This window comes from Scyliorhinus torazame, chromosome 7, assembly GCF_047496885.1.
Source record: "Scyliorhinus torazame isolate Kashiwa2021f chromosome 7, sScyTor2.1, whole genome shotgun sequence".
NCBI lineage: Eukaryota > Metazoa > Chordata > Chondrichthyes > Carcharhiniformes > Scyliorhinidae > Scyliorhinus > Scyliorhinus torazame.
Genome location: NC_092713.1, coordinates 154,124,625 through 154,151,218, shown reverse-complemented (window position 1 = coordinate 154,151,218; position 26,594 = coordinate 154,124,625). Strand labels below are relative to the sequence as shown.

The following is a 26,594-nucleotide window of genomic DNA, read 5'->3' as shown; positions in this document are numbered from 1 at the left end:
ATTGGCGGCCCCCACATTGAATCCGACGCAGATGCGGATTCATTTTTCGGATTTGAGGATCTTCAATCCAGCAGATATGACGTTCCAACTTATCAGTACCGGATGATGCTGCAGCCTGACATTAACAGACAGGGAGCGGTGCAAGCACACGGAGAGTGCCCTGCTGCCACACAGAGCGTGGTCCACGTCCCGCTCAACGTTCCCGACTCTATGAAAGAAGACATGCAAGACTCCAGAGTGCAGTCCTCGCATGAACCAGAAGTGACTCCAGTGTCACAAGCTTCCACAGCAAGCTCGTGGACAGACTCCACAATTGCAGAAATGCAAGACTCCAGAGCGCAGTCCTTGCACGAACAGGAAGTGACTCCAGTGTCACAAGCCTCCACAGAGAGCTCGTGGACAGCCTCCACGATAGAAGCAACGCAAGACTCCAGAGCGCAGTCCTTGCACGAACAAGAAGTGACTCCAGTGTCACAAGCCTCCACAGAGAGCTCGTGGACGGACTCCACGATGGAAGGAACGCAAGACTCCAGAGCGCAGTCCTTGCAGGAACAAGACCATGAGGGTCTAGCAACCTCTCCTGACCAACCAGTGGCAGACGATGCAAGTCTGCCATGCTCACGTGAACAGCAAGAAGGCTATAACAGCCTACCATGCTCCACTACACAGCAGCATGAACATGACGGTCTCTCATGCTACAATGAAGGGCACAGCGCTGAAGACTGTTCAAGCCCAACTGAAGACAAGCCAAAGGAATCGCCTCGTCCAAGCCCGAAGAAAAAAGGTTTATGCGCTGACCTTCAGGATCATTATAGCCGAACAGAGATTAATAATGCTGCACGGCCACAGAAGGATGCTGAGGATTTGCTAACAAAATTAATTGAATGTTTAACTTGCAAGGAGCAGACTGAGAATTGCCAGTGTTTTAGTACGGATCGAAAAAATGGACAAGACATTGATCCTCAGGTAATGGAAATAACACAACCTGAATCATATCTACAGCAGGGACAAATGTCTCCCTTCAACACAACACCGCAAAATCCCAACTTCGGAGACCAGCAGTTAGTCAGTAATGACTCTTCAAACCTTGAGGGGAACATTAATTGCATTGAACCTATACACGCTCCACTGATTATTGAGCAGAACATTGGAGCAAGAATCCTGAGGACACCGACATCGAGTAGCCAGATAACGAATTTAAAACCCACAGCAGTTTCAAGTGAACCGAGTGTGCTTTCCACTAATGGTGAAGATGCAGATAAGGTCGACCCGATTATCCATTGTACCACACTAACCCCAGTGATTAAGCAGTTATGTATGGGGAGTATAATGTGGGCAATTGAGAACAGTAAAAGAGAGACTGTGACCATGCCAGTCCCAGCAAAATCAGACCCAGAGACCATGAAGGCATGTACATTAGACAAAGATACATATGAGGCACCTGAGAAGAAAAGTGAAACGGAATGTTCTTTGGAAAATAGTACAATGTCGATAGAAACATTGGATCCTATATTCGAGACCATACCTATGGGAGAATTTGGGGGTAATAAACAAGGTTCTGCAATGTCTGGGGGAAGATTTAAAATTTCAAAGAAGAAAAGCCCAAATGAAGGACAACGGCAAGACAATGACAGTCCACCGACATGGTGTGCACCACCAGATGAAAACTCTGACAATTTACCCAACCCTAGTGAACAACAAGCTGCTAATGAGGATCTATCCACGGGATGTGAGACGAGTGACGACAGCATCCCACTTCCCATGCAAAAGGTGCAAGGTGACAGACCTCGCCTAGTGCGTACCGAGGCACTCGACGATCACGGTGGGACCACTGACGACTGCGGTGGCAGCGCACCGCTTCCACCCTCGATGGCTCGACCCTCTCCACTGGTTGGTGCATTCCTGCATGTTCCGACTCCAGAAGTGCAGCTTCAGGGAATCTCGGCTGCCTCCAGTGAACCTGTTGGGACTCCGGTCCAAGATGGACACACCAATTCGCGCCATCGCCAGACGTTGATGCGAGCAACAATTCTCTCTCCAAGGCGACATGCTTCGACGTTTCTCTGCGGAGTCGCCCTTCCGGCACAGCAGGTGGCCGGAACCAGCGTACACGGTCTCGGCCAACTTCCACATCTGGCACAGTCATCGCCTTGCATGATATTAGTGATGGTGCTACTTCGATGGCGACGACCCATCGGCTACAAGATGCCGTCCACCACAAACATAAAAAGAAAAAGACTCCACCTTGTTCCTGGCATGCAGGGCGGATGGATTGGTGCGTAGGCGCAATCAGCGAGCTTTGCGCCGCCTTCCACGCTCGCAACTGAACCGTACGCACACGCCGGATCCTCCACTGGTTCCCAAGGATGACTTAGTGGAGATGCCACGGATCATGCCCCTTCCATCGCCACCAGAACCAAACCACAGCCAAGGCACCACTAACAAAGATGTTGAATGTTATATTTGCACGAATGAAAAAACCAAGCACTGCACGAAGTACAACAAATGGTAAAGTAGAGACTTCGGCAACAGCATCACCTCCAACAGTCCAAGGTGAACCAGTGTGACCCCAAATCTCCACAGCTGAACCGGCTTGAGGACCAGCCCATTCTTGAGGCGGTCACCCATTAGACTGGACTTATAACGCTGTTCATACGTTCAAAAAGTCAAACACTTCTGTATTATAACCTGTTGTTGTTTATTGTTCCAGATATCGTCTGACCAGACCAATGTTCAAGTTTTTTTTTCTCTCGCATCCAAGTTTTGTTATGGTACAACCTTGTTAGTGTGACGCACCCGACATCGCCCCATGTAAATAGTTACGTCATATACACACGCTGTACATAACACACACACACACTCTTCGATGCACTCACGACACAATTATATTTATAACCACGTAGGCACATATCTTTGTAAAAAGGGGGGATGTCATGATATTCAAACACACACATCATGATAGACACACCAACAGACAAATCAGAACACACAACACCACAACCAATGACAGAAAGATATAAAAGCACAGACACGACCCCCGGTGGTCAGTATTAGCTGCAGAGGAGAACCAGGACACATCTGTTGCCAAACACACTTAGGGAGACAGCACGTGCAGAGTATCCAGAACGAACTGTATTATAAGAGTTATAATAAAATAGAGTTGTACCACATACAACTGTGTTGGCTCATCTGTGCACCAGAGCACCCAACACCACAGGAGGCACACCTTTTAAACATCTCACAGCACTCCCCAGCACTTGTTCCAAGTCCAATTGAGGGAATGGCAGCCAGGAAGAGAGCCCAAAGGCTCTCAGAGGGAGCCCTCACCAAGATGCTGGATGGGGTGGGGCAGAGGCGTGACAATCTGTACTCGCAAATGGCCTGCCAGCAAGGGACCAACCCCACATGGGAGATAATGGCAGAGCTTGTATGCGCCAGTTTGCTGCAAGAGGGGACAGGTAACCAGTGCAGGAACCACGTACTTACTCACACATCCTTCACACTTCCACAGGGAGCTCACTGACAGCCACCTCACGGGATCCCACCTTCTTCTGATTCTCTATCTGATTCATTATCACTATACCCCATCGCTCTTTTCTTTGTCACATGCCAGCTCCCACTCACCAACCAACATGCCAGGCATCATTACCATTTCAACCGGCACGCATCCTGCCTACATTCTCTCCATCTGTCTCACTGCTGGACGAGCAGCGCAAGCAGGCACAGCTGGGCGGACTCATGTCTGAGATGAAGACCCCACATTGTTTGCGGAGAGAGTCCTAGATCTGGCCGGGGAGGAGCAGGATCACATCTGTGCTGAGGGCAAGGTGGGAGCAAGAGACAAACGTGAGAACACTATACAAACCCAGCCATGACGCCAGCCTCACGTGAGTTATGTTTCTGATATCCTTCTGCCCCTACCATGCACTACTGCCACCTCACTTCCCTTGCAGGTCAATCACTCAACCCGAGCAGCTGGGATGAAAATATTTCAGACATAAGCATGGCAGAGGTGTCACAGCTGTCATCTACATCCTCCACCAGCACAACAGAAACTCGCACCTTGGAGAGAAAAATCGGAAAACAAGATCTTGCCGGCGAGAATCTCGTTTTCTAACTCTGACAATATTTTGGACCCTCATCGTCATTTACGCTCATGGACAATGAAGGCTCAAAATTCCGCCCATAGTCTTCTATCACTCAAACAGATTTTTGTTCTATCTAAAAGGAAAACTGATAGCTTTACAAATTCCAAACTGCAGCATAAATTAAAGCTGAATTTATCTTTTCCTTGTTCATCTGGAACACCAGTTAGTTCTGACACATTAACATTCAGCAGTTGAAAAATTGTTACGCATGAATTTGTGGTCTCATTTATTTTCAATAGCTTCCAAGGGATTGAACATGGTGAGATAGACACTTCAGATTATCAGTCTATAGAAAGGCCCATCAAAGTTCAATATGGTACATTTTAATGTTTCTTTTCCCCTCACACATTATTTATAAATCCATATTTGTAATTTAGCCAACAGGCTGCGTAACCCTCAAGTAGGTAGACAAGCCCTCTAATTTCCCCACTTCTATCGGGAAGCACTATACACAGCATCAGTCCTGGCATTTTCTATAATCATCCCAATATAATTGGGAAATAGTAGGAATAAAAACCGCCTAAGTTTATAAAATGATTCAAATAATTTATCACTCATTAACATGATTCTTGAATATGTACAATGTTGCAAACAAATAATGTTAAGAATTGGACTTCTGATTGAGATACATGATGGTGCACAAACAATGGTTGACAATTAACTTGTGTAATAAACTGCTCGCTGAGCAAACTACATTTATCATCGGCAAAATTCCCACTCTATAAACATGGATTTTAAAAACATTGTTGAAAAGGTAAATAAATTTGAATGCCAGACAGCAATTAACAATAACTTTCTATTTTGCTTGCCGACTAATTTGTCCAGGCATTTAGATGGAGCATTACTCCTGAAGAATTCAAAACGCTAATCCTTACCTAAATATGGAATACATGGAGTCATCTTCAAACTAGTAACATAATCCCTGAGCCTCTTGTAATTGTCTTCTTTAGACACCAGATATTCTAATTTTTCAAACGTTGTTTTATCTTTCCTGTTTAAAAGCTGTGGAAACAAAATGAGGATCAATTAAGACACTCTGAAATGGTAGTTAATGGTGAACAGTCATTCAACAAACGAACAGTGGAAATATTATGGTTAAATCATCAAGGGCTACAAGTGAAATTAGCATACTGGGAATACCGCTTGCAGACCCATATGACAAATTGTTACCAGAATGAATTTTCAGTTTCATTAATTAAAAGTTGATGCTGATGAAAACATATCTATACTCTATTCATAAACACTGAGCAGATGCTATACTGTCAGATATGCCACTTTTTGAGTGACACATTAAATAGAGGTCCCACCTGCCTGTTCAGGTGACAACCTGTGGCACTATTTGAAAAAGCTGCCAGTGTCCTGGCCGACATCCACCACTCGATCAAAAACAACAAAACAATGAAATGGTTACTAACACCATTTTTTGTTTGTGGGGTTCTGCAAATTAAGAATGAAACTGTTTAAATCAGTGTTTTTCAAACTTTTTTTCGGGGACCCATTTTTACCCCGGCCAACCTTCGGGACCCAACCTGGCCGATCTTCGCGACCCACGCCAGCCGACAGGGGCCACAGGGGCAGCACGGTAGCATTGTGGATAGCACAATTGCTTCACAGCTCCAGGGTCCCAGGTTCGATTCTGGCTTGGGTCACTGTCTGTGGGGAGTCTGCACATCCTCCCCGTGTGGGCGTGGGTTTCCTCCGGGTGCTCCGGTTTCCTCCCACAGTCCAAAGGTGCGCAGGTTAGGTGGATTGGCCATGATAAATTGCCCTTAGTGTCCAAAATTGCCCTTAGTGTTGGGTGGGGTTACTGGCTTATGGGGATAGGGTGGCGGTGTTGACCTTGTGTAGGGTGCTCTTTCCAAGAGCCGGTGCAGACTCGATGGGCCAAATGACCTCCTTCTGCACTGTAAATTCTATGATAATCTATGACCTTCGCGACCCACGCCGCGCCGACCTTCGCGACCAACGCCGGCTGACCTTTGCGACCCACGCCGGCTGACCTTTGTGGCCCACGCCGGCCAATCTTTGCGGCCCATGCCGGCCAACCTTCGCGACCCACATCGGCTGAACTTCGTGGCCCACGCCGGCTGACCTCCGCGACCCACCATTTTCTCTTACTTTGTTTGCTGCTGACAAAATGGAGGAATCGCGCCCAAAGCACGTGATGTCAATGTTTGGGGGACGTGACCTGCTCTCTGCCTCCCTTCAGGCAGAAAGATGACATAGAATTTTTTTAAAATCCTCTGCGTCTCTGATTGCGCAAATTGGCGGGCAACAGCCGCAGCAAGTTTAACAGGAAAAAAATGCAGAAACTGAAAATGTTTTCATCCGCTAGAAATTGGAGGTTCACCACATTTCACCTAAACATTACAATTAAAAATGTTTTAAAAAGAGACACTTAAAAATCAATTAATTAGGGCGGCATGGTTAGCACTGGGACTGCGGTGCTTAGGACCAGGGTTCAAATCCCGGCCCTGGATCACTGTCCGTGTGGAGTTTGCACATTCTCCCCATGTCTGCGTGGGTTTCACCTCCACAACCCAAAGATGTGCAGGTTAGGTGGATTGGCCATGCTAAATTGCCCCTTAATTGTGGAAAAAATAAATAATTGGGTAATCTAAATTCATTTCTTTTTAAATTAATTAATTGATAAAGCTTCCAAATACGACCTGCAGGCACTTTGTTTTGGAATGTTTAAAAATCAAGATTAAAAAAGTTGACATCTCTTGATTAAAGTTACAGCTGCGATGAAACCATCGTTGGATCACTCACCATTCTTGGAGTAAGTGACTTCCACTTCATCAGCATCAAAGTTCAGAAAGCAACAATCACATCATTCTCCCTGAACTTCTTGCAGCCGGCTTTAAACAATGTCGGCTATGACGGCCTTCAAAAAGGCTGCAACCAGATTTTTTAAAATGCGGCCGCACTGCGCACGAGTGTCCATTCACCGGTGCGCATGAGAGAACATAGAACATACAGTGCAGAAGGAGGCCATCCTGCCCATCGAGTCTGCACCAACCCACTTAAGCCCTCAGTTCCACCCTATCCCTGTAACCCAATAACTCCTCCTAACCTCTTTGGACACTAAGGATAATTTAGGATGGCCAAACGACCTAACCTGCACGTCTTTGGACTGTGGGAGGAAACTGGAGTGCCCAGAGGAAACCCACGCAGGCATGGGGAGAACGTGCAGACTCCACACAGACAGCGGCCCAAGCCGGGAATCGAACCTGGGACCCTGGCACTGTGAAGCTACAATGCTATTCACTGTGCTACCATGCTGCCATGCATGCGCATGCATGCGCAGTGCGGCCGCATTTTTGTAGTATGTTTGTGGCCATTTTGAAGGCCGCTTGCAGCCGCCATTATTAAAAGCCAGCTGCTGCTGCTGTTGCGCGCGGATTTGCACAATCGGGAGCACTGCGACGGACGGCTCCGCGACCCCCCCCGGCAGCCGCGGGTCACCCGAACTTTGACAATGCCTGGTCTAAATAACAGCCATTACATTTTCAAAGTAAACACTGGTTTTGAAAGTTTTGAGATGTCTGGAGGAAAATGAAAAGCACTGTACTGCTGACAGATAATACCAGAAGCCATTTGATAAAGTGCCACATCAAAGGTTGTTGAGGAAAATAAAAGCTAATGTTGTAATGGGTAACATATTGGAATGGATAGAAGATTGGCTAACTAACAGGAAGCAGAGAGTAGGCACAAATGGGGCTTTTGCAGGTTTGCAAGATGTAACGAGTGGTGTGCCACAGGCAGCAGTGCTGGGACATAAACTGTTTACAATTTATAACAAAGAACAAGCAAAGAACAAAGAAATGTACAGCACAGGAACAGGCCCTTCGGCCCTCCAAGCCCGTGCCGGCCATGCTGCCCGACTAAACTACAATCTTCTACACTTCCTGGGTCCGTATCCCTCTATTCCTATCCTATTCATGTATTTGTCAAGATGCCCCTTAAATGTCACTATCATCCCTGCTTCCACACCTCCTCCGGTAGCGAGTTCCAGGCACCCACTACCCTCTGTGTAAAAAAACTTGCCTCGTACATCTACTCTAAACCTTGCCCCTCTCACCTTAAACCTATGCCCCCTAGTAATTGACCCCTCTACCCTGGGGAAAAGCCTCTGACTATCCACTCTGTCTATGCCCCTCAGAATTTTGTAGACCTCTGTCAGGTCGCCCCTCAACCTCCGTCGTTCCAGTGAGAACAAACCGAGTTTATTCAACCGCTCCTCATAGATAATGCCCTCCATACCAGGCAACATACTGGTAAATCTCTTCTGCACCCTCTCTAAAGCCTGCACATCCTTCTGGTAGTGTGGCGACCAGAATTGAACACTATACTCCAAGTGTGGCCTAACTAAGGTTCTATACAGCTGCAACATGACTTGCCAACTCTTATACTCAATGCCCCGGCCAATGAAGGCAAGCATGCTGTATGCCTTCTTGACTACCTTCTCCACCTGTGTTGCCCCTTTCACTGACCTGTGGACCTGTACACCTAGATCTCTCTGACTTTCAATACTCTTGAGGATTCTACCATTCACTGTATATTCCCTACCTGCATTAGACCTTCCAAAATGCATTACCTCACATTTGTCCGGATTAAACTCCATCTGCCATCTCTCCGCCCAAGTCTCCAAACAATCTAAATCCTGCCTTATCCTCTGACAGTCCTCATCGCTATCCGCAATTCCACTAACCTGTGTGTCGTCTGCAAACTTACTAATCAGACCAGTTACATTTTCCTCCAAATCATTTATAGATACTACATTATAGAAATGATTTAGATAAATGAACAGAAGGAGGCTGCAAAAATATATATATTGATAGGTTAAGTATGTGGGCAAAGATATGGCAAATGGAGTATAATATGGGAAAATGGAAAATCGTTCATTTTGGGCGGAAGAATAAAAAAGAAGCATATTATCTGAATAATGAGAGATTGCTGAGAACTAAGTATCTCACAATTGAAGATCCACAACAAGCGGAGGCAGGAAAGTCCCAGGCAACCAGCACTTGGCCCAGCATTCTGCTGAACCCCTGGCTGATTACATGGCCCTGGTTGCGGATGTCCCAGAGCTGCTGGAACTGCAAATGCAGAGTTGCAAGCATCATGAAGGGATGATAGCATCCCTCGTTGGACGGTAAGGCCGACTGGAGAAGTCCCATCGTCTTCTGTTCGAGGAGATGGTGCCGTCACTCCAATGCAACAAAGCCAACACTGCGAGGGTGGTGTCCGCAGTGGCGATCTTGGTACAAGAGATGTCTGCATCATGGTTCAGCTGAGGGCATGGTGCAGTGCTTCAACTGCTTGGTGGGAAACAAGTGTCTGTGTCAGAGGATGGTGGGGCTTCTGGATCTAACTCCAGCTACCCCCTCTATCCCATGGAGGAGCACAGAGGCCCCTGGGCACTGACAAGAAGAGGATCAGCAGCAGCACAGCCTGTGGCCCTCCACCCAGAGGATCCTGGGGTTCCCCAGCCCATCTTGTAGCCACCTAAAATGGCTGATTCCCTATTAATTTGGCCAAAACCCGATTTAAAATGGCTAACCGAAAAGGCTGATGGGAAAAGCAGCCAACAGGACACAAACGGACAGCTGCAGACAGAATAGCGTATTCAGCTCTGGGGAAGTCGGCCCAGATCGATACTCAAGACTATTAGCAGCACATCAACCCAGACATCTGCAGTTTAATCGGCTATCCCGGGAACAATTGCAACATATTAGCAATTGAATGCCGGGCTAGACCTGTCGGCGCCTGCAGTGGCCGAAACAAAGACAGGTGAATGACCACCCCCCGATCGAGGATCGCCCCATTATTGGAGCATATCGAACCCAGTGATTGGGAACAAGTCCAATCACTTGGGACTCAGGGTCAAGGGCCGCCCCGAGAGGCGGGAAGCCCCATGGTCCTATAAAGTGAGGGGCCAAATTCAGATCTCGCTCTCTCCCTTCTTCTCCTGCTCGCGACCTTCGCAAGAACATCGACCAGAAACTGTAAGTTTGACTCCAGCGATTGCTACCCGATAAAGACTCCTAGCCATCGACCCGTATCAGCCTTTTGAATCCCGCGGGCCAGATCCGATTCGATAAGCCATTTATTTCCCTGACCTGGTGGGCCCTTCCTAAAGTTAAGTATTGGCCAGTAGTGGTAGGTTTCGATATAGATAGTCGGATTATTGTGTAAGCATTAATTGTTGTATATAATAAATGACCGTTGATTTCAATCTTACTAAGCGGTGTGCTGACTTATTAATCATAACTCGAGCTTGAACCACGTGGCGGTATCAGAAAGATACCTGGCGACTCGTGAGCAAAGGTGACATAATCAGAGGTAATAAAACGAAGGCTAAAAAGAGCAACAATCTGACACCCCCTCCTTTCCAGCATAGCACTTCAAGGAGGGTAGCACTGAAATTGTGATCTCGCTGGAGCGATAACATTTTCCGATTCCCTCTGAATTTTGCACCCGTGTCGCCATTCTAACTAAAGGATAATTCACGCTCTAAATTTGCCCAAGTCTCGAAAGCCATAAGATAACCAGAAAAATACTAAATTTTACTTTTAAGTTTATTTGACAGTGACTTTCATCCTTAAACTCAGTGTAAACTGGGCAGTACAAGATTTATATATTACAATTCACACAAATCTGGTGGGGGCATTTAACCCTCACCCACACCTGCAAAATATCCTTTAGTTGGGGCAACACGGTGGCACAGTGGGTAGCACTGCTGCCTCACAGCACCAGGGAGCCAGGTTCGATTCCGACTTCGGGTGACTGTGTGGAATTTGCACATTCTTCCCGTGTCGGCGGGTTTCCTCTGGATGCTCCATTTCCTCCCACAGTCCAAAGATGTGCAGGTTAGGTGGATTGACCATGCTAAATTGACCCTTAGTGTCCAAAGATTAGGTGTTGTTGCAAGGATGAGAAGAGGGTTGGGTGAGGCAGATTAAATTGGTAAACATGTGAACCCTTACCTTAACACTCAAAATCGTACTTGCTTTTGACTTAAATGCAGCAGGATTTGGCTTGGCCGAGTAGCCCACTCTGGAGACGCAGGGTCGGTATTTATAATCTTTAAATTAATACTCTATTCACCAGATTTTGAGAGAGATTTAAATTTAACAGATGTGGGTCAGATTTCCAAAGGTTTAGGAAACCTGGCAACGAAAGGGACATGGGAGTTGCCAGATATATTTTCCAGCACTGCTTGTGGACCAGGGGGAGAAGAAAACCTTCTGCTGACTCTCAAGGAAACCTAATGATGTGATCTCTCCCTCTCTCATCAGAACTGCTTACGTATAAGGATAAAACTTTCACAAACGCAATAGGAAAATGGCTGGCCTTTTAAGGTGGAATGATAGGCTGTGTTCGGTGCTAACCATGCCCAGGAAACTTTTAAGGCTCTGTCAATGTTTTTGGATGCGCTCTGACATTGTACCCAGTTGTTAGTCGCAAGAGTCTTCGGTAGGAAATGTAGCTGTAAAGACCTAGCTTTGAAGTGCACTGTAAACAATGAAATTCCATTCCTGTATAACTAAAAAGCAGGGCAACATTAACCACTCTTCTGGAATTTGCATTTAGGGTATTTATGGTAAAGCAACAATAGGGTTGTTCCGTAAAAACTCTGCTGCACCACTTACACGTTGTATTTGATTCTGTCAAGTGGTTTGTGCTCCATCTTGAAAGGTCTGATAATTTAAATACAAATTTGATATGATATTCTCTTCAATTATTTTGAGACTTCATTTTTTTTCTATTATTCAATTCATTTAATTTTTATTCCAGTCACCTGACCCCGAGTTAGGAATTAGTGAGTATTTGATCTCGATTAACGGGAGTGACCCCATATCCACCGGCCTCCCTCGATTCTCCAGCCTCCCCAGGCGCCGATCAGTGCTGGTCCACACAGACGTGGACCAGGTGGAATGGCATACAGAGGATGTCTCCCTGGCCACCAGAGACCTCTGGGTGGTCAGGGTAAGTGCAGGATGGCTCCCTGACCCTCCTCCTGGAACACGGGCAACTGGGCACTGCCCAGCTGGCACCCTGTCACTGCTACCTTGGCACTGACAAGCCAGCAGGAGCACTGCCTGGGTGCCAGGGTGGCAGTGCAGAGTGCCCGAGTGTCAGGGTAGCATTGCCAAGGGCCAGGGGGCGAGGGGGCCATGCCCATGAAATGAGGGTGGAGGGAGTGCTTGAAGGGTGGGAGAATGCAGGGCAGGTAAGTAGGGGCCTCTGGGAGATTAGAGAGTGATGGGTGGGGGTCCTAGAAGGGAGGGGGTGCAGTAAGGAGGCTTGGGGAGGCTGAAGGGGGGGATCCCCAGGGACACCAGGGATCACGGGGTGGTGTCCATGTGTGTGGGGGTGGCATTGCCAATGGGTGGGGCTTGTGGAGGAGCCACAAGCTCACTTAGAGATCAGGGCACCCTTTCAAAATGGCGGCCTGATCTCGGGGTTCAGTTCCCCAGTGCTAACAAAAATTCCAAGTGTGGGCTAAATAGATGAGAAACTCCCCAGGGCCCATAAAAGTGACTAAGTATCATTGAATAGTGGTGGGGAACTCGCCGGCAAGCTCCCTGTAAAACCCGCCACATATTAACTTCAAAATATTTTAGGAGAAGTGTGCCTGAAAAATGATGTTTGACACAAGAATTTTATGGATGATTCTTTGAGGGCTAAAAGGAAAACTGGGTTATTTTCAGATGATAAACTGCACATAAAAATATTAAGTAAGTTGAAAGTCTAAAATAATATTTCCCTCTCTGGCTGCTGTTCAGGGCATAGTGAATGCAGTGAACAGCAGTGGAAGACTTTTACTGTTATTGTTAAACAGAGCTGACCTTTTTAATATTGAAGGCCAATATTGAACTTAATCTCAGGAAGCACTGACACATCTGGATTCGCTCGTGACACTTATTGGGGAAGGAGAACATAAAGGCACTGATGGAAGCATTTTATTCAGCTTAGTGGTACAATGCTTCCAGGAGCAATAATGGCCTAAAGGGTAAAGTTAAAAGCCCATGAGTCAGCTCATTTTTTTCCAAGTAATGGGCCAAGATCTATATCTGGCCAAGTTCAGGTGAAGTTGTGGTGAGTTTTAATTTCTTGTGGTGACTTTTTTGTGCCCTAGATCAGATCTTCATTATAATTTAAAGATTCTGTCCTGGAACACTGGTGATGACAACAAAACCTTAAATAATAATCCAGGAGTTCCTGTAGTTCGCCTAGTTGGGACTTTGTAAGAGGGGAGCAGTGTTTTGTCAAACAGTTAGTGGAGGAACAAAGAAACAAATGGGAACATGAAGACACATCCCTGATGGTACAGGAATAGTAGACTAATGTTCTAGCATTGAGCCTACTTGTTTCATTCCAAGTGGCAGTTGTATGGTCACAGTGTGGAAGTAAGAGATTCCTATTAGCAAGGAGAGTTATAAAGTATCATAAGAGCCAAGATAAATATTCAGCAGTAGTCGAGAAGCTTATGGTTGTTTTCTCTTATCTGCCTCCAAATAGCATGCACTTATGTGATAGCACAGCATTGAACAAGGCCTCCATCATTATAGATAAAGAACCAACAAAAGCTTCAACAACAAATCAACGAGTTATCCATAAAGCTTTTCATGAATACATCAGTCTTCCCATTAAGAAAGTTGACACCACAATGGGAGACTCGGAAAAAGGTGCACCAGGGGTTGCCCCTGAACTACACATGGTAATAGAGGAGGAACTATGAGTGGCCAGGGCTCTGACACCCATTTGTCTGCAGTTTACATTGTTGTGTTCCCATCCAGTGCAGTCAGGTGCAACTAATTAACGGAACACGTGTCTCACTACACTCTACTAAGGCAGTTAAGATTAAGTGGACTCCATCGGCCAAGTGAAGCTAAGAGGATAAGTGGGCCAGGTTGATGGAGGATTGTGAAGATAGATGTTAGGAAGCTATCAGGGAAGCTTCAGCAAACTACAGGGATTTGGACAGAAGAAAGATAGTTAGAGGCCTGGAACAAGTAAGGGACAATATAACGGCAAGGGAGAGGAAGAGGAGCAAGTGGCAGTGATGAATGAAGAGAATGATGGGATGAGGCAAGATGGGGTGGGAAGGGAAGGGATGAAATATGAGTCAGAGAGGAGGACAGAAGCTCAGGAAATTATACTGAATCAAAGCATGTCCATAAATTAATATTTATCTGAGGCTGAAAGCATTTAATAAGGTTTTCAAAACATAGCTACACATAAATTCTGGGAGTTACAACATGGAAACAGATCATTCAACCTAGTTTATGTCAGAATATTATTCTCAACATGAGCAAATATGATTAGCACTATTGAGCCACCTTACTCCCATTCTACAATGGTATGAGGCATGAGTTGGCTACGATGGACTGAGAAACATTACTAAAAAGGACAGTGGACAGGCAATGGCAGGCATTCAAGAAACGAATGAGTGAACTTCAAAAATTGTTTATTCCTATTTGATGCAAGAGTAGAAAAGGGACTGTGGCCAAACCATGCCTTAGAAGGGAAATTAGAGATAGTATTAGATTCAAAGTAGAGGCATAGAAATTAGCAAGGAAAAGCAATAGATCTGAGGATTGGGAACAATTTAAAATTCAGCAAAGGCAGACCAAGAGATTGATTAAGAAGGGGAAAATACAGTATGAAAGTAAGCAAGCAGCGAACATAAAAACTGATGAAAAGTTTATATAGGTATGTAAAAAGAAAAAGATTGATAAAAACGAATGTCGGCCCTTTACAGTCAGAAACGGGGGAATTCATGGTTGAGGAACTAAATTCATACTTTGCTTCTGTCTTCGCAAAGGAAGACATGAATAATGTACCCGAAGTTCTGAGAAACACAAATTTTAGTGAGGAGCTGAAGGAAATTAGTATTAGTGAAGAAATGGTTTTGGTGAAATAAATGGGATTGAAGGCGGATAAATCTCCAGGGCTTGATAATATTCATCCCAGAGCACTTCAGGAAGTGCCCCTAAAAATAGTAGATCCATTGGTGGTCATTTTCCAAATTTCTTTGAACTCTGGAATGGCTCGTACAGATTGGAGGATAGCTAATATAACCCCGCAATTCAAAAAGGGAGGTAGAGAGAAAACAGAGAACTACAGACCAGTGAGCCTAAAGCCAGTAGTAGGGAAGTTGCTAGAGTGTATTATCAAGGATTTCATAGCACAGCAATTGGAAGCCATGATACAATCAGACAAAGTCATCATGGATTTACGAAAGGGAAATTTTGCTTGACAAGTCTACTGGAATTCTTTGAAGATGTAACTAATAGAGTTGACCAGGGAGACATGGTGGATGTGGTGCATTTAGACTTTCAGAAGGCATTCGATAAGATCTCACATAGCAGATTATTATGTAATGTTAAAGCGCATGGGATTGTGGGTAGTGTCTTGAGATGGATAGAAAACTGGTTAGCGGACAAGAAGCAAAAAGATGGAATAAATGGGTCTTTTTCTGATTGGCAGGCAGTAACTAGTGGGGTACCACAGGGCCCGAACGTTTCATATTATACATTCATGATTTGGACAAGGAAACTAAATGTTGTATTTCCAAATCTGTAGCGATACAAAGTTGGGTGGGAAGATGAACTGTGAGGAGGATGCAGAGATGCTTCAGCAGGATTTGGACATGCTGTGTGAGTGCGCAAATGCATGGAAGATGCAGTATAACATAGATAAATGTGAGGTTATCCACTTTGGTAGCAATAATAGGAAGGCTGATTATTATTTGAATGGGTGTAAATTGTGAGAGGTGGATACTCAATGAGACCTTAGTGTCCTTGTGCATCAGTCACTGAAAGTAAGCACGCAAGTATAGCAGTCAGTAAAGAAGGCAAATGGTATATTGGCCTTCATAGTGAGAGGATTTGACTATAGGAATAGGAATGTTGTGCTGCAATTGTAGTTGGCATTGGTGAGGCCACACCTGGAGTATTGTGTGCAGTTTTGGTATCCTTATCTGAGGAAGGATGTTCTTGCAATGGAGGGAGTGCAGCAGCCTGATTCCTGGGATGGTGGGACTGTCATATGAGGAGAGACTAAATCAGTTATAATTATATTCATTGGAGTTTATAAGAGTATGGGGGATCTCATAGAAACTTATAAAATTATAACAGGATTAGACAAGATAGATTCAGAAAGAATGCTCCCGATAGTGGGGAAGTCCAGGACATAGTTTGAGAGTAAGGGATAAACCTTTTAGGACTGAGGTGAGGAGAATGGTGAATTTGTGGAATTCACTACCACAAAAAGTAGTTGCGGTGAAAACATTGTGTAATTTCAAGAAGGAATTAGATATAGCTCTTGGGGTTAAAGGGATCAAGGGAGATGCGAGAAGATGGGATCAGCGTTTTGAACTTGATGGTCAGCCATTATTGCATTTTGGAGCAGGTTCAAAGGGCTGAGTGGCCTCCTCTTGCTTCTATTTTCTATGTATGTTTCTATGTATATCTTATTATCCATTTTTCATTCATTTACCTTTCCAACCCTCAACTCTGTTACAGCAAAGTATAATTACTTCTGATACATTTTACCACAACTCATCACCTCATGGATTCATAGATTGAATACAGCAGGCCATTCAGCCTGTCGACTCCACGCCAGCTCTCTGCAAGAGCAATGCACACCGTTCCACTCCCCAGTCTTTTCCCTGTAAGCTCTGCAAATCTTTCCTCTTCGGATAATGATCTAATTCACTTTTGAGAGCTGTGATTGAATTTACCTCCACCACACAATCAGGCAGTACATTCCAGATCCTAACCATCCACTGTGTAAAGAGATTTTTCTCAGGTCGCCATTGTCTCCCTCCAGCTTATTGGTCCATTATTATTTTATTACTCAATCCAATAATTTCCATCTGTTGACTAATTTGTCATTTCCCTTGTGCCGCTGGTATTTTGTCCTCTTCCTTTGCTGACTAAATGGTTGTAGAGTATAAATCTGTTCCCATTCAAGGGTCCTTTCTGGTATACCGAGGCTCCATGTCCCAAGATGGGTGAAGGGGAGGAAGAGAGGATATGCACCTTTCTACCAACATCCAGAAAGGGAACAAAAAGATAAACATTGGGGGAAAAGACTTTGATGAAGTATCCAATATAAATCATTAATCTAACCATTCAGATGTTGGCTATGTCTCTTGGTATATTCATTTTTTTAAACAAAATTGAGATACTTTCTAAAATGGAATTGCAGAATATTACCTGCCACTTTCAGTCCATCTCTCCCATCTTATCATTATCCCCTTTGCAGCTTCCATTGTTCTTCTGAAGAATTAAATATACCTCATATTTTGGAATCACCTCCAAACTTCCACACCGCTCCCATAGGTCTATATCCAAACCTTCTATATACTGTCATGGGAGTGTTCCTTTAAGAAAGGTTTTTGTCTTATCACATGGCTTCAGTGATGTCATTTACGTGGGTGGAACTGAGCTGTGGCTCTGAGAGTTTTTACTTTCACTTTGAGTTTTGAACTGGTTTGAACTGCACAGGTTGAAAGAAGTGTCTTTCTCCATCTTCATTTTAAAAGCTGTTTCAGACTGCTTGGTAATTTAAAAGAGATAATTGCTTTCTGGAAGGAATTCAAATCTGCTGTTTGAAAAGGGGAACAGAGTATCAATAACAACCGGCTTATACCAGTGAGAATGCAGTGTGCTGGGCTATGCCTTTGAAAAGGGGTTTCTGGTTTTACTTGGATTTTGTTATTGAATTGGAACAGTTAAAGGGGAATTCATTAAGGGTTGTACATAGATTACTGTAGCTGTGTGGGGTCTTTACGTTTGTAATGGATAAACGTTCTTGCTGTGTGTGTTTATACAAATGTTAACTTAATTCTTAGAATAAAGCTTGTTTTTTTTGATTAAAAGCGCCAAAGACGTCCGTTGAATAACACCTGAAAGACAGGCTCTTGTGCTCATCTTAGCCAAATTCAACTAAAGGTTATAGGTCAGGTGAACTCCATAATATACTTTGAAGTTTTTAAACCCTGGCCCATAACAATACAATGAACAGAAATAGTCCAGAATTGAACACTGTGATACACCACTACCCACTCAAGTCCCGTTAACCTTTACAATGTATTTTCATTCTAAATTATTTAAACTCCAGTTTGCCATCTTTCCCTTAATTCTGTATCCCCCTAAACTTGTCTGGTAACCATCGATATTTCTTTGCCAAATATTTTCCAATGGTGTTGTGAGGATCCCAACTTTTGATGGGATACTGGACGAGAACCCCAAACAAATTTGCTATTTGTAAAACTATGAGGAAAGGATACTTCACCCTGGGAGTAATGACTCTGACCAATAGGTATCTTTTATGTTCAAACAAATTTCAATTTAAACACAGAATTAACCACATTAACATCAAAGAAATAGCTCAACAATTATTGGTTAAACAGTTCTTAAATAAAAGGAAATCTTGAACTTACTATCTATACCTCTTTCTCATTCCAATTAAGCCAACCGAATACAGTTCAAATTCCACTTATAAATACAGTTAACAAAAAAGTTTGCTTGCTTAGCTGTGTAGACCCCATAGGAGACGTACCCTTTCAAGAGCAGATCCAGTACATTTCTGCCTTGTCAGGCTTAAATCTTCGAGCAAACTGCTGTTCAACTTAAATTCTTTAACTGACTGGAAAGCTACAGATAGACATGGCTCCTCTCATTAATTACATCATCTGTATCCAACAACTTCTGTGACCTGTTTATCTCGGACTAAATACAATCCCCCTTCAATTATCTGCACTCCAGCACCATCCAAAATATAAACAAGGTTCCATTAGCGCTTTATCTGCAACCAAATAAGTCTTTGGAATGAATGATTTGCTCACTCTTTTATGACATCTTAATTACAGCTTTAGGAGAAATACTACCTGTATGTATTTTAAACCAGGGTTTTTAATAACATTACTGCCACAAATATGAAATATAATATCTCCACATTTCTTACATTCAGCAGTGCTCATGTACACTGCTATTTACTCATGTTAATTTCCCCATTTACCATGTCTGTTACTTCCTCTCAGAATACTAGGAGGTTGGTCAAGTATGATCGTCTCATTTTAAATCTGTGCTGGCTACTTTCAACCAGTGTCATTTCGATTGGATATGTAGCAACTTCGTTGTCAGAGGCTCTAATAGTTTCCTTACCAAAGCCAACTGGCCTGTAAATATCTGGGTAAGATCTGGCTCTTTTTTTAAAAATGGATAGTGTGTTGGCTATTCTTCAGTCCTAGGCACACATCCACACTCAACAGAGTTCTAAGGTCTCAGCAATTTCCTCCCAATCCGTTGTATTCCAGTGTCTTGTCAGCCTTTGGTATAACATATCAAAATTTTCCTTTCCACCATCACAGTGTTATTCACTAAAACAAAACAAAATTCTGTGTGCTGGAAATATCAAATATAAACAGAAAATGCTTGCTGGAAGGTGATCAAATACAGAGGCCTTTATGAAAGGCTTTGATCAGATTGGATACAAAGAGATGTTTCCTCTTGTGGGGAAGAACACAACAAAAGGCCATCAATTTAAGGAAGTCACCAAGAAATCCAATAAGGAATTCAGAAGAAACTTCTTCCCCAAAGAGTGTTGAGAATGTGATACTCGCTATCAGAGGGAGTGATTGTAATGAAGGTGCATTCAAGGGGCAGCTAGACACGTTGATGGAGAAGCGAATAGAGGGTTACGATGATAGATTAAGATGAAAGTAGATGGAAGGAGGCTCGAGTGGAGCATAAATACCAGCATGGACTGACTGGGCAGAATGACGTGGTTCTGTGCAGTATAGCCAATATAATCCTATCTAAACATACTGACTTTCATATATACCTTTCTCTTGTGTACAACAGCCATCTCTATACCATGTATTACTTCATTTCCCATAGCACTGACAAGGACACAAGATGAAAGAAATGAAAATCGCTTATTGTCACAATTAGGCTTCAAATGAAGTTACTGTGAAAAGCCCCTAGTCGCCACATTCAGGCGCCTGTTCGGGGAGGCTGGTACGGGAATTGAACCGTGCTGCTAGCCTGTCTTGATCTGCTTTCAAAGCCAGCGATTTAGCCCTGTGCTAAACCAGCTCCTAGATAGAATAAAGATAGAACAAAGATTAATATTTGTGTTGCGTTGCTTGCAACAAAAGGCAGACTGCAAGCTCAGTTGCGACTTGCACACCCATCGTATCACAGAATTTTTTACAGTGCAGAAGGAGGCCATTCGGCCCATCGAGTCTGCACCGGCTCTTGGAAAGAGCACCCTACCCAAGGCCAACACCTCCACCCTATCCCCATAACCCAGTAACCCCACCCAACACTAAGGGCAATTTTGGACACTAAGGGCAATTTATCATGGCCAATCCACCTAACCTGCACATCTTTTGACTGTGGGAGGAAACCGGAGCACCCGGAGGAAACCCACGCACACACGGGGAGGATGTGCAGACTCCGCACAGACAGTGACCCAAGCCGGAATCGAACCTGGGACCCGGGAGCTGTGAAGCAATTGTGCTATCCACAATGCTACAGTGCTGCCCTCATGCATCAGGAGAAAGCATAAATTAACTGCCAACAATTTTTTTAAACCGGAAGCATGAACAGATATACTGGGATAGTATGGGGAAATGAGACATTAGCTACACTGGAGGCCACAGTAAGCTGCACCCAAGAGACCAATGACAAACAACAATTTGCATTTACATAGCACTTATAATGTTATAAAGTGCCCCACAGCTTCTAACAACAATAATAAAACCATATTTGACATTGAGCCACAGAAGGGACACTTGACCAAAAACTTGTTTTCAGATGATGATAATGCCCGGGACAGCATGTAGATCAGAAATAGCCAGGGGCCAAGAATAGTTTCTTAGAGGGCTCAAAGTAATGGTGTAGTTTTGCTCAACTATTATGATGAGGGCTTGGAGTATATAAGCACTCAGATCATAGAACATAGAAAATACAGCACAGAACAGGCCCTTCGGCCCACGATGTTGTGCCGAACCTTTGTCCTAGATTAATCATAGATTATCATTGAATTTACAGTGCAGAAGGAGGCCATTCGGCCCCCCGAGTCTGCACCGGCTCTTGGAAAGAGCACCCTACCCAAACTCAACACCTCCACCCAACACCAAGGGCAATTTGGACATTAAGGGCAATTTATCATTGGCCAATTCACCTAACGCGCACATCTTTGGACTGTGGGAGGAATCCGGAGCACCCGGAGGAAACCCACGCAGACACGGGGAAGACGTGCAGACTCCGCACAGACAGTGACCCAAGCCGGAATCGAACCTGGGACCCTGGAGCTGTGAAGCAATTGTGCTATCCACAATGCTACCGTGCTGCCCTTGAGAACAAATAAATCTACACTATATCATTTTACCGTAATCCATGTACCTATCCAATAGCTGCTTGAAGGTCCCTAATGTTTCCGACTCAACTACTTCCACAGGCAGTGCATTCCATGCCCCCACTACTCTCTGGGTAAAGAACCTACCTCTGATATCCATCCTATATCTTCCACCTTTCACCTTAAATTTATGTCCCCTTGTAATGGTTTGTTCCACCCGGGGAAAAAGTCTCTGACTGTCTACTCTATCTATTCCCCTGATCATCTTATAAACCTCTATCAAGTCGCCCCTCATCCTTCTCCATTCTAATGAGAAAAGGCCTAGCACCCTCAACCTTTCCTCATAAGACCTACTCTCCATTCCAGGCAACATCCTGGTAAATCTTCTTTGCACCTTTTCCAAAGCTTCCACATCCTTCCTAAAATGAGGCGACCAGAACTGTACACAGTACTCCAAATGTGGCCTTACCAAAGTTTTGTACAGCTGCATCATCACCTCACGGCTCTTAAATTCAATCCCTCTGTTAATGAACGCGAGCACACCATAGGCCTTCTTCACAGCTCTATCCACTTGAGTGGCAACTTTCAAAGATGTATGAACATAGACCCCAAGATCTCTCTGCTCCTCCACATTGCCAAGAACTCTACCGTTAACCCTGTATTCCGCATTCATATTTGTCCTTCCAAAATGGACAACCTCACACTTTTCAGGGTTAAACTCCATCTGCCACTTCTCAGCCCAGCTCTGCATCCTATCTATGTCTCTTTGCAGCCGACAACAGCCCTCCTTACTATCCACAACTCCACCAATCTTCATATCGTCTACAAATTATAATAAACAGTTTTAACATAAATTTCAATTACTCCAGGAGCAATGATCTAGCATTGCAATTTAAGAATTGAAAGGTTTTGTAACCAATCTTAGAAAACCAAATTTAATTCCTTGTATGAAAAAGTTAAATTATTCCAATTTTACTTCGCACTCAGGAGAGGTTACTTTAGTCGTTCTGGCCAGGACAATAGCACCAAAGAACTAAAGATACATTACAATTAATTTCATCTAGAGTGCTATCCATATAAACTGTCTATAAACAATATCAAGTGACAATGAGCAAGGATAAAAAGTGGATATTATTTTGTTAGTCAGTTATCTGTCTAGATTTAAAAGTGGCTTCAAATTTGCTGACAACGCGTATATGTTCATAATTTCAATGAAGCAGCTAGCAAAAGTGCACAGGATATTTAAAGTAATGCTGTACCATGGAATTATGAGAGGTCATGTTAAAATTGTGCAGTGTTCTGGTTAGAAGTGCCTTGTGCAACTTATAATTTGTGATTACCAAAGCGCAAGGGAAATAATTAAACCTTAGAGATACTGCAAAAAAAAAGAGCCAATAGAATCCTTCGGGACAGATTATTTAGTTTTGAATTTAAACTAGAAAAACTCAGCTTTGAACCAAGTGTATAAAATGTAAGAAATGGTGTGGACAATGAAAATCTGAAATACAATTTCAAATAAAACCACTGGCATAGCAAGGAACACAATGCCAATTTAGGACCAAGAATGTCCAGAATCTGTTTATTCAAAGAGTAATTAACATTCTGAATGAATGTATGGGTAAGGTAGTGAAAATGATAAATGTTTAATTGGTTTAAAAAAAAAAATTTAGAGTACCCAATTAATTTTTTCCAAGCGGCAATTTAGCGTGGCCAATCCACCTACCCTGCACATCTTTTGGTTGTTGGGCGAAACACACACAAACATGGGGAGAATGTGCAAACTCCACACAGACAGTGACCCAGAGCCGGGATCGAACCTGGGACCTCGGCGCCGTGAGGCTAAATGTTTAATTGTTGAAGGGCATGCTAAAAATGAGCCAAATACCTGGTGAAAAGATGGCTAAGTTTTAATTGACGACCAAGCAAACATTTCTCTGATGCTTAAGTTAGGAAATGACCATGACACATTATCATTAAAGATCAAGAAAATCTGAAGTTTAATCAAAGGTCTGTCAAGATTTAGCTCATCTTTCAGCTGGAACAGCAGTAAAATTATTAGAATCAGTGAGGAAGGCTTTAATGCTCGCCTCCCCATGTCCCCTCCCAACCTATCCTTGTCGAACGGCCTGCTGACGGTTACTGACCAAAGTCATGAGAATTGAACGCTTTGGCAAAGAGTGAGCAAAGTTCCACAAAAAGTCTAATTTTGGGGTCTACAAAAAGGAAAGGAGAGCAAAAAAAATTGGAGGTGGTGGTAAGTAATAATTTCTTGTTTCAGCCGAGATCTCAATTATTGATCCCCGCGACAACAATCATTTCGACATAAATCCTGCCATCTTTCACTTTAATTCTTCACCTGCTGATGATGGGCGATTACTACTGACCCACAAATCATTGCAACTGATATATTGGAAATCTAGTGCGAAAATGTTTAAGCAGAAATTAGATTTTAAAAAGTCATCCAAAGATTTTTTTTAATTTACTCAACCAAAATAAAAGGAAATTATTGGTTTAACAAATTCAATTATAAAAGAAAAGGCACCCATTTATAACAAAGGTACTTGCTGGGAACAAGCAGGAACCAGATCACTTACCGCCCATGTTTTTGTAAGCCTGAAAATAGGTGCACTCTGCAATCCAGACACGACAGCCATTAGTGCATGTAGATTATTCAACTCGTACAATTTCTACAATGAAGATAAAAGTACATAAATTGGAAATTAAAATTAAAATCCACATGCGAGTAAGGTAACTGGAATATCAAATGTAGCATGACTCAACTAGCCACTTACTGACCTTTGCAGTTTTAACATAGTGGCTCAAAACTTCGGCTCTTATTTTTAGCGTTTGCGCAGTAAGAATCTCTCGAACAACCCAAAAGCTGACCTGCAGGTCAAGAAAACAAAAACAAAGTACCATTCAGTTAATGCCTCATTATTGAATCTTCCAAAAGTTTGCTCCTAACCAAAAGGAAACCTCCAACAGCCAATGGCAACACTGCAACTTTATCTGACTTCTGTATGGACAGGTTACTGTCAAGAGGCTTAATGTCTCAAATAATTATGCTTAAGCAGAGAATCTTGAACCTGAAAACATCTTTGAATGTTTTAAGAGCACCATCTTGAATTGCTGCAATGTGCATATGGTGTAGATACAACCATGCTGTTGTAAGGGAGGGAGTTCAAGGATTCTGACTCATTGACAGTGAAGGAGCGACAATCAGTTCAAAGTCAGAATTGTTAGTGACTTGTAAAGGGGAATTTGCAGATGGTAATGTCCCTATGATGGTAGAGGTTGCAGGTTTGGAAGGTGCTTTAGATGGATCCTTGGTGAGTTGACGCAGTGCATCTTGTATATGGTACACAATGCTGCCACTGTCCACCAGTGGTGGAATGAATATTTTACGGTGCTGATCAAGTATGCTACTCTCTTGAACGGACTGAGCTCCGAGTGCTGTTGGAGCTGCACCCATCCAGGCAAGTGGAGAGTATGCAATCACACTCCTGGCCTGTTTTTGTAGATAATCAACATATTTTAGGGAGTTATGTGGTGAGTAACTTGCCACAGAATTTCCAGCCTCTGACCAGCTCTTATAGCCACAGTATTTATATGGCAGGTTCAGTTAGATTTCTGGTCATTGGTAACCCTAGGTTGTTGTTGGGAGAGTCAGCAATTGTAATATCACTGAATGTCAATAGGAGTGTGTTAGAATTAACAAATAATTTTCTGGCATTTTTTTTAACACAATAATAATAACAAGTTTAACCTAGCAACATCAATTCAAGTCAGTAATTAAAGAGTTAGTTCTTCTTTATAATTTTCCGCAGCCTCCGACTACAAACATAACAATTACTACATAGAGTTATACAGATTTACATTTTACAAAACCGTTCTGTGAAATCTCAAACTTCAACTTTTGACACGCTCCTTTCACCCAGACAGAAATTGGGGTGACATTCTGAGCCTCTTCCTCACACTTATGCTTGGAAGTGACAGCTCACAGGGAATGGTTCAAGTAAACCAAAAAGTTTCAGCAGGCACCATTTGGTGTAAAAGTGCATCTAGAATTGGAGATTTTTTAAAAAAATAATTTTTTATAAATTCATTTACGGGATGTGGCTAGGCCAGCATTTATTGCCGATCCCTAGTTGTCCTTCAGGTGGTGGTGAGCTGCTTTCTTGAACCACTGCAGCCCCTAAAGTGTAGGTACACCAAAGTGCTATTAGGCAGGAAGGTCCAAGATTTTGACCCAGCGACAATGAAGGAACGGTGATATATTTCCAAGTCAGGGTGGTGAGTGATTTGGATGGAACCTCCAGGTGGTCGGGTTCCCGATTATGTCAAGCTTCTTGAGTATTGTTGGAGCTGCACTCCAGGCAAGTGGAGAGAATTCCATTACATCCTGACTTGTGCCTTGTAGATGGTGGTCAGGCTTTTGGGGGTCAGGAAGTGAGTTACTTGCCATAGAATTCTTAGTCTTTGACCTGCTCTGGTAGCCACAGTAATAATATGGTTAGTCCAGTTCAGTTTCTGATCACAGTAACCCCCAGGATGTTGATTGTGGGGGATTCAGTGATGGCAATGCCATTGCATGTCAAGGGGCAATGGTTAGATCCTCTCTTAGAGGAGACGGTCATTGCCTGGCACTTGTATGGTGTAAATGTTTTATTTTATTCGTTCATGGGATGCAAGCGTCACTGGCTGGGTCAGCATTTATTGCCCATCCCTGAGGACATTTAGGAGTCAACCACATTGCCGTGGATCTAGAGACACATCTGGGCCAGATCAAGTAAGGACAGCAGATTTCCTTCCCTGTAGGACATTTGTGAACTTGATGGGTTTTTACAACAATCAGCAATGGTTTCATGGTCATCATTAGACTTTTAATTCCAGATATTTATTGAATTCAAATTTCACCATCTGCTGTGGTGGGATTCTAACCAGTGTTCTCGGAGCGTCACCCTGGGTCTCTGGATTACTCATCCAGCGACAATACTGCTATGCCACTGCCGTCCCAAGTTTTAACACTTCTCATCCCAAGTCTGGAAATTGTCCAGG

General features: G+C 43.6%; 1 protein-coding gene across 3 annotated transcripts in view; it reads right to left on the bottom strand.

Annotated features, from left to right (window-relative positions):
- Positions 1-26,594, bottom strand: part of ralgps2 (Ral GEF with PH domain and SH3 binding motif 2) — a 677,925-nt gene that overhangs the window by 376,962 nt on the left and 274,369 nt on the right. For all 3 annotated transcript variants that reach the window (XM_072511682.1, XM_072511681.1, XM_072511683.1), the window contains exons 7-9: positions 24,333-24,422; positions 24,131-24,223; positions 5,024-5,150 (exon numbers count right to left, since the gene is read on the bottom strand). In XM_072511682.1, the coding sequence (XP_072367783.1) occupies positions 5,024-5,150; positions 24,131-24,223; positions 24,333-24,422 (310 nt within the window). The remainder of the gene's footprint in view (positions 1-5,023; positions 5,151-24,130; positions 24,224-24,332; positions 24,423-26,594) is intronic.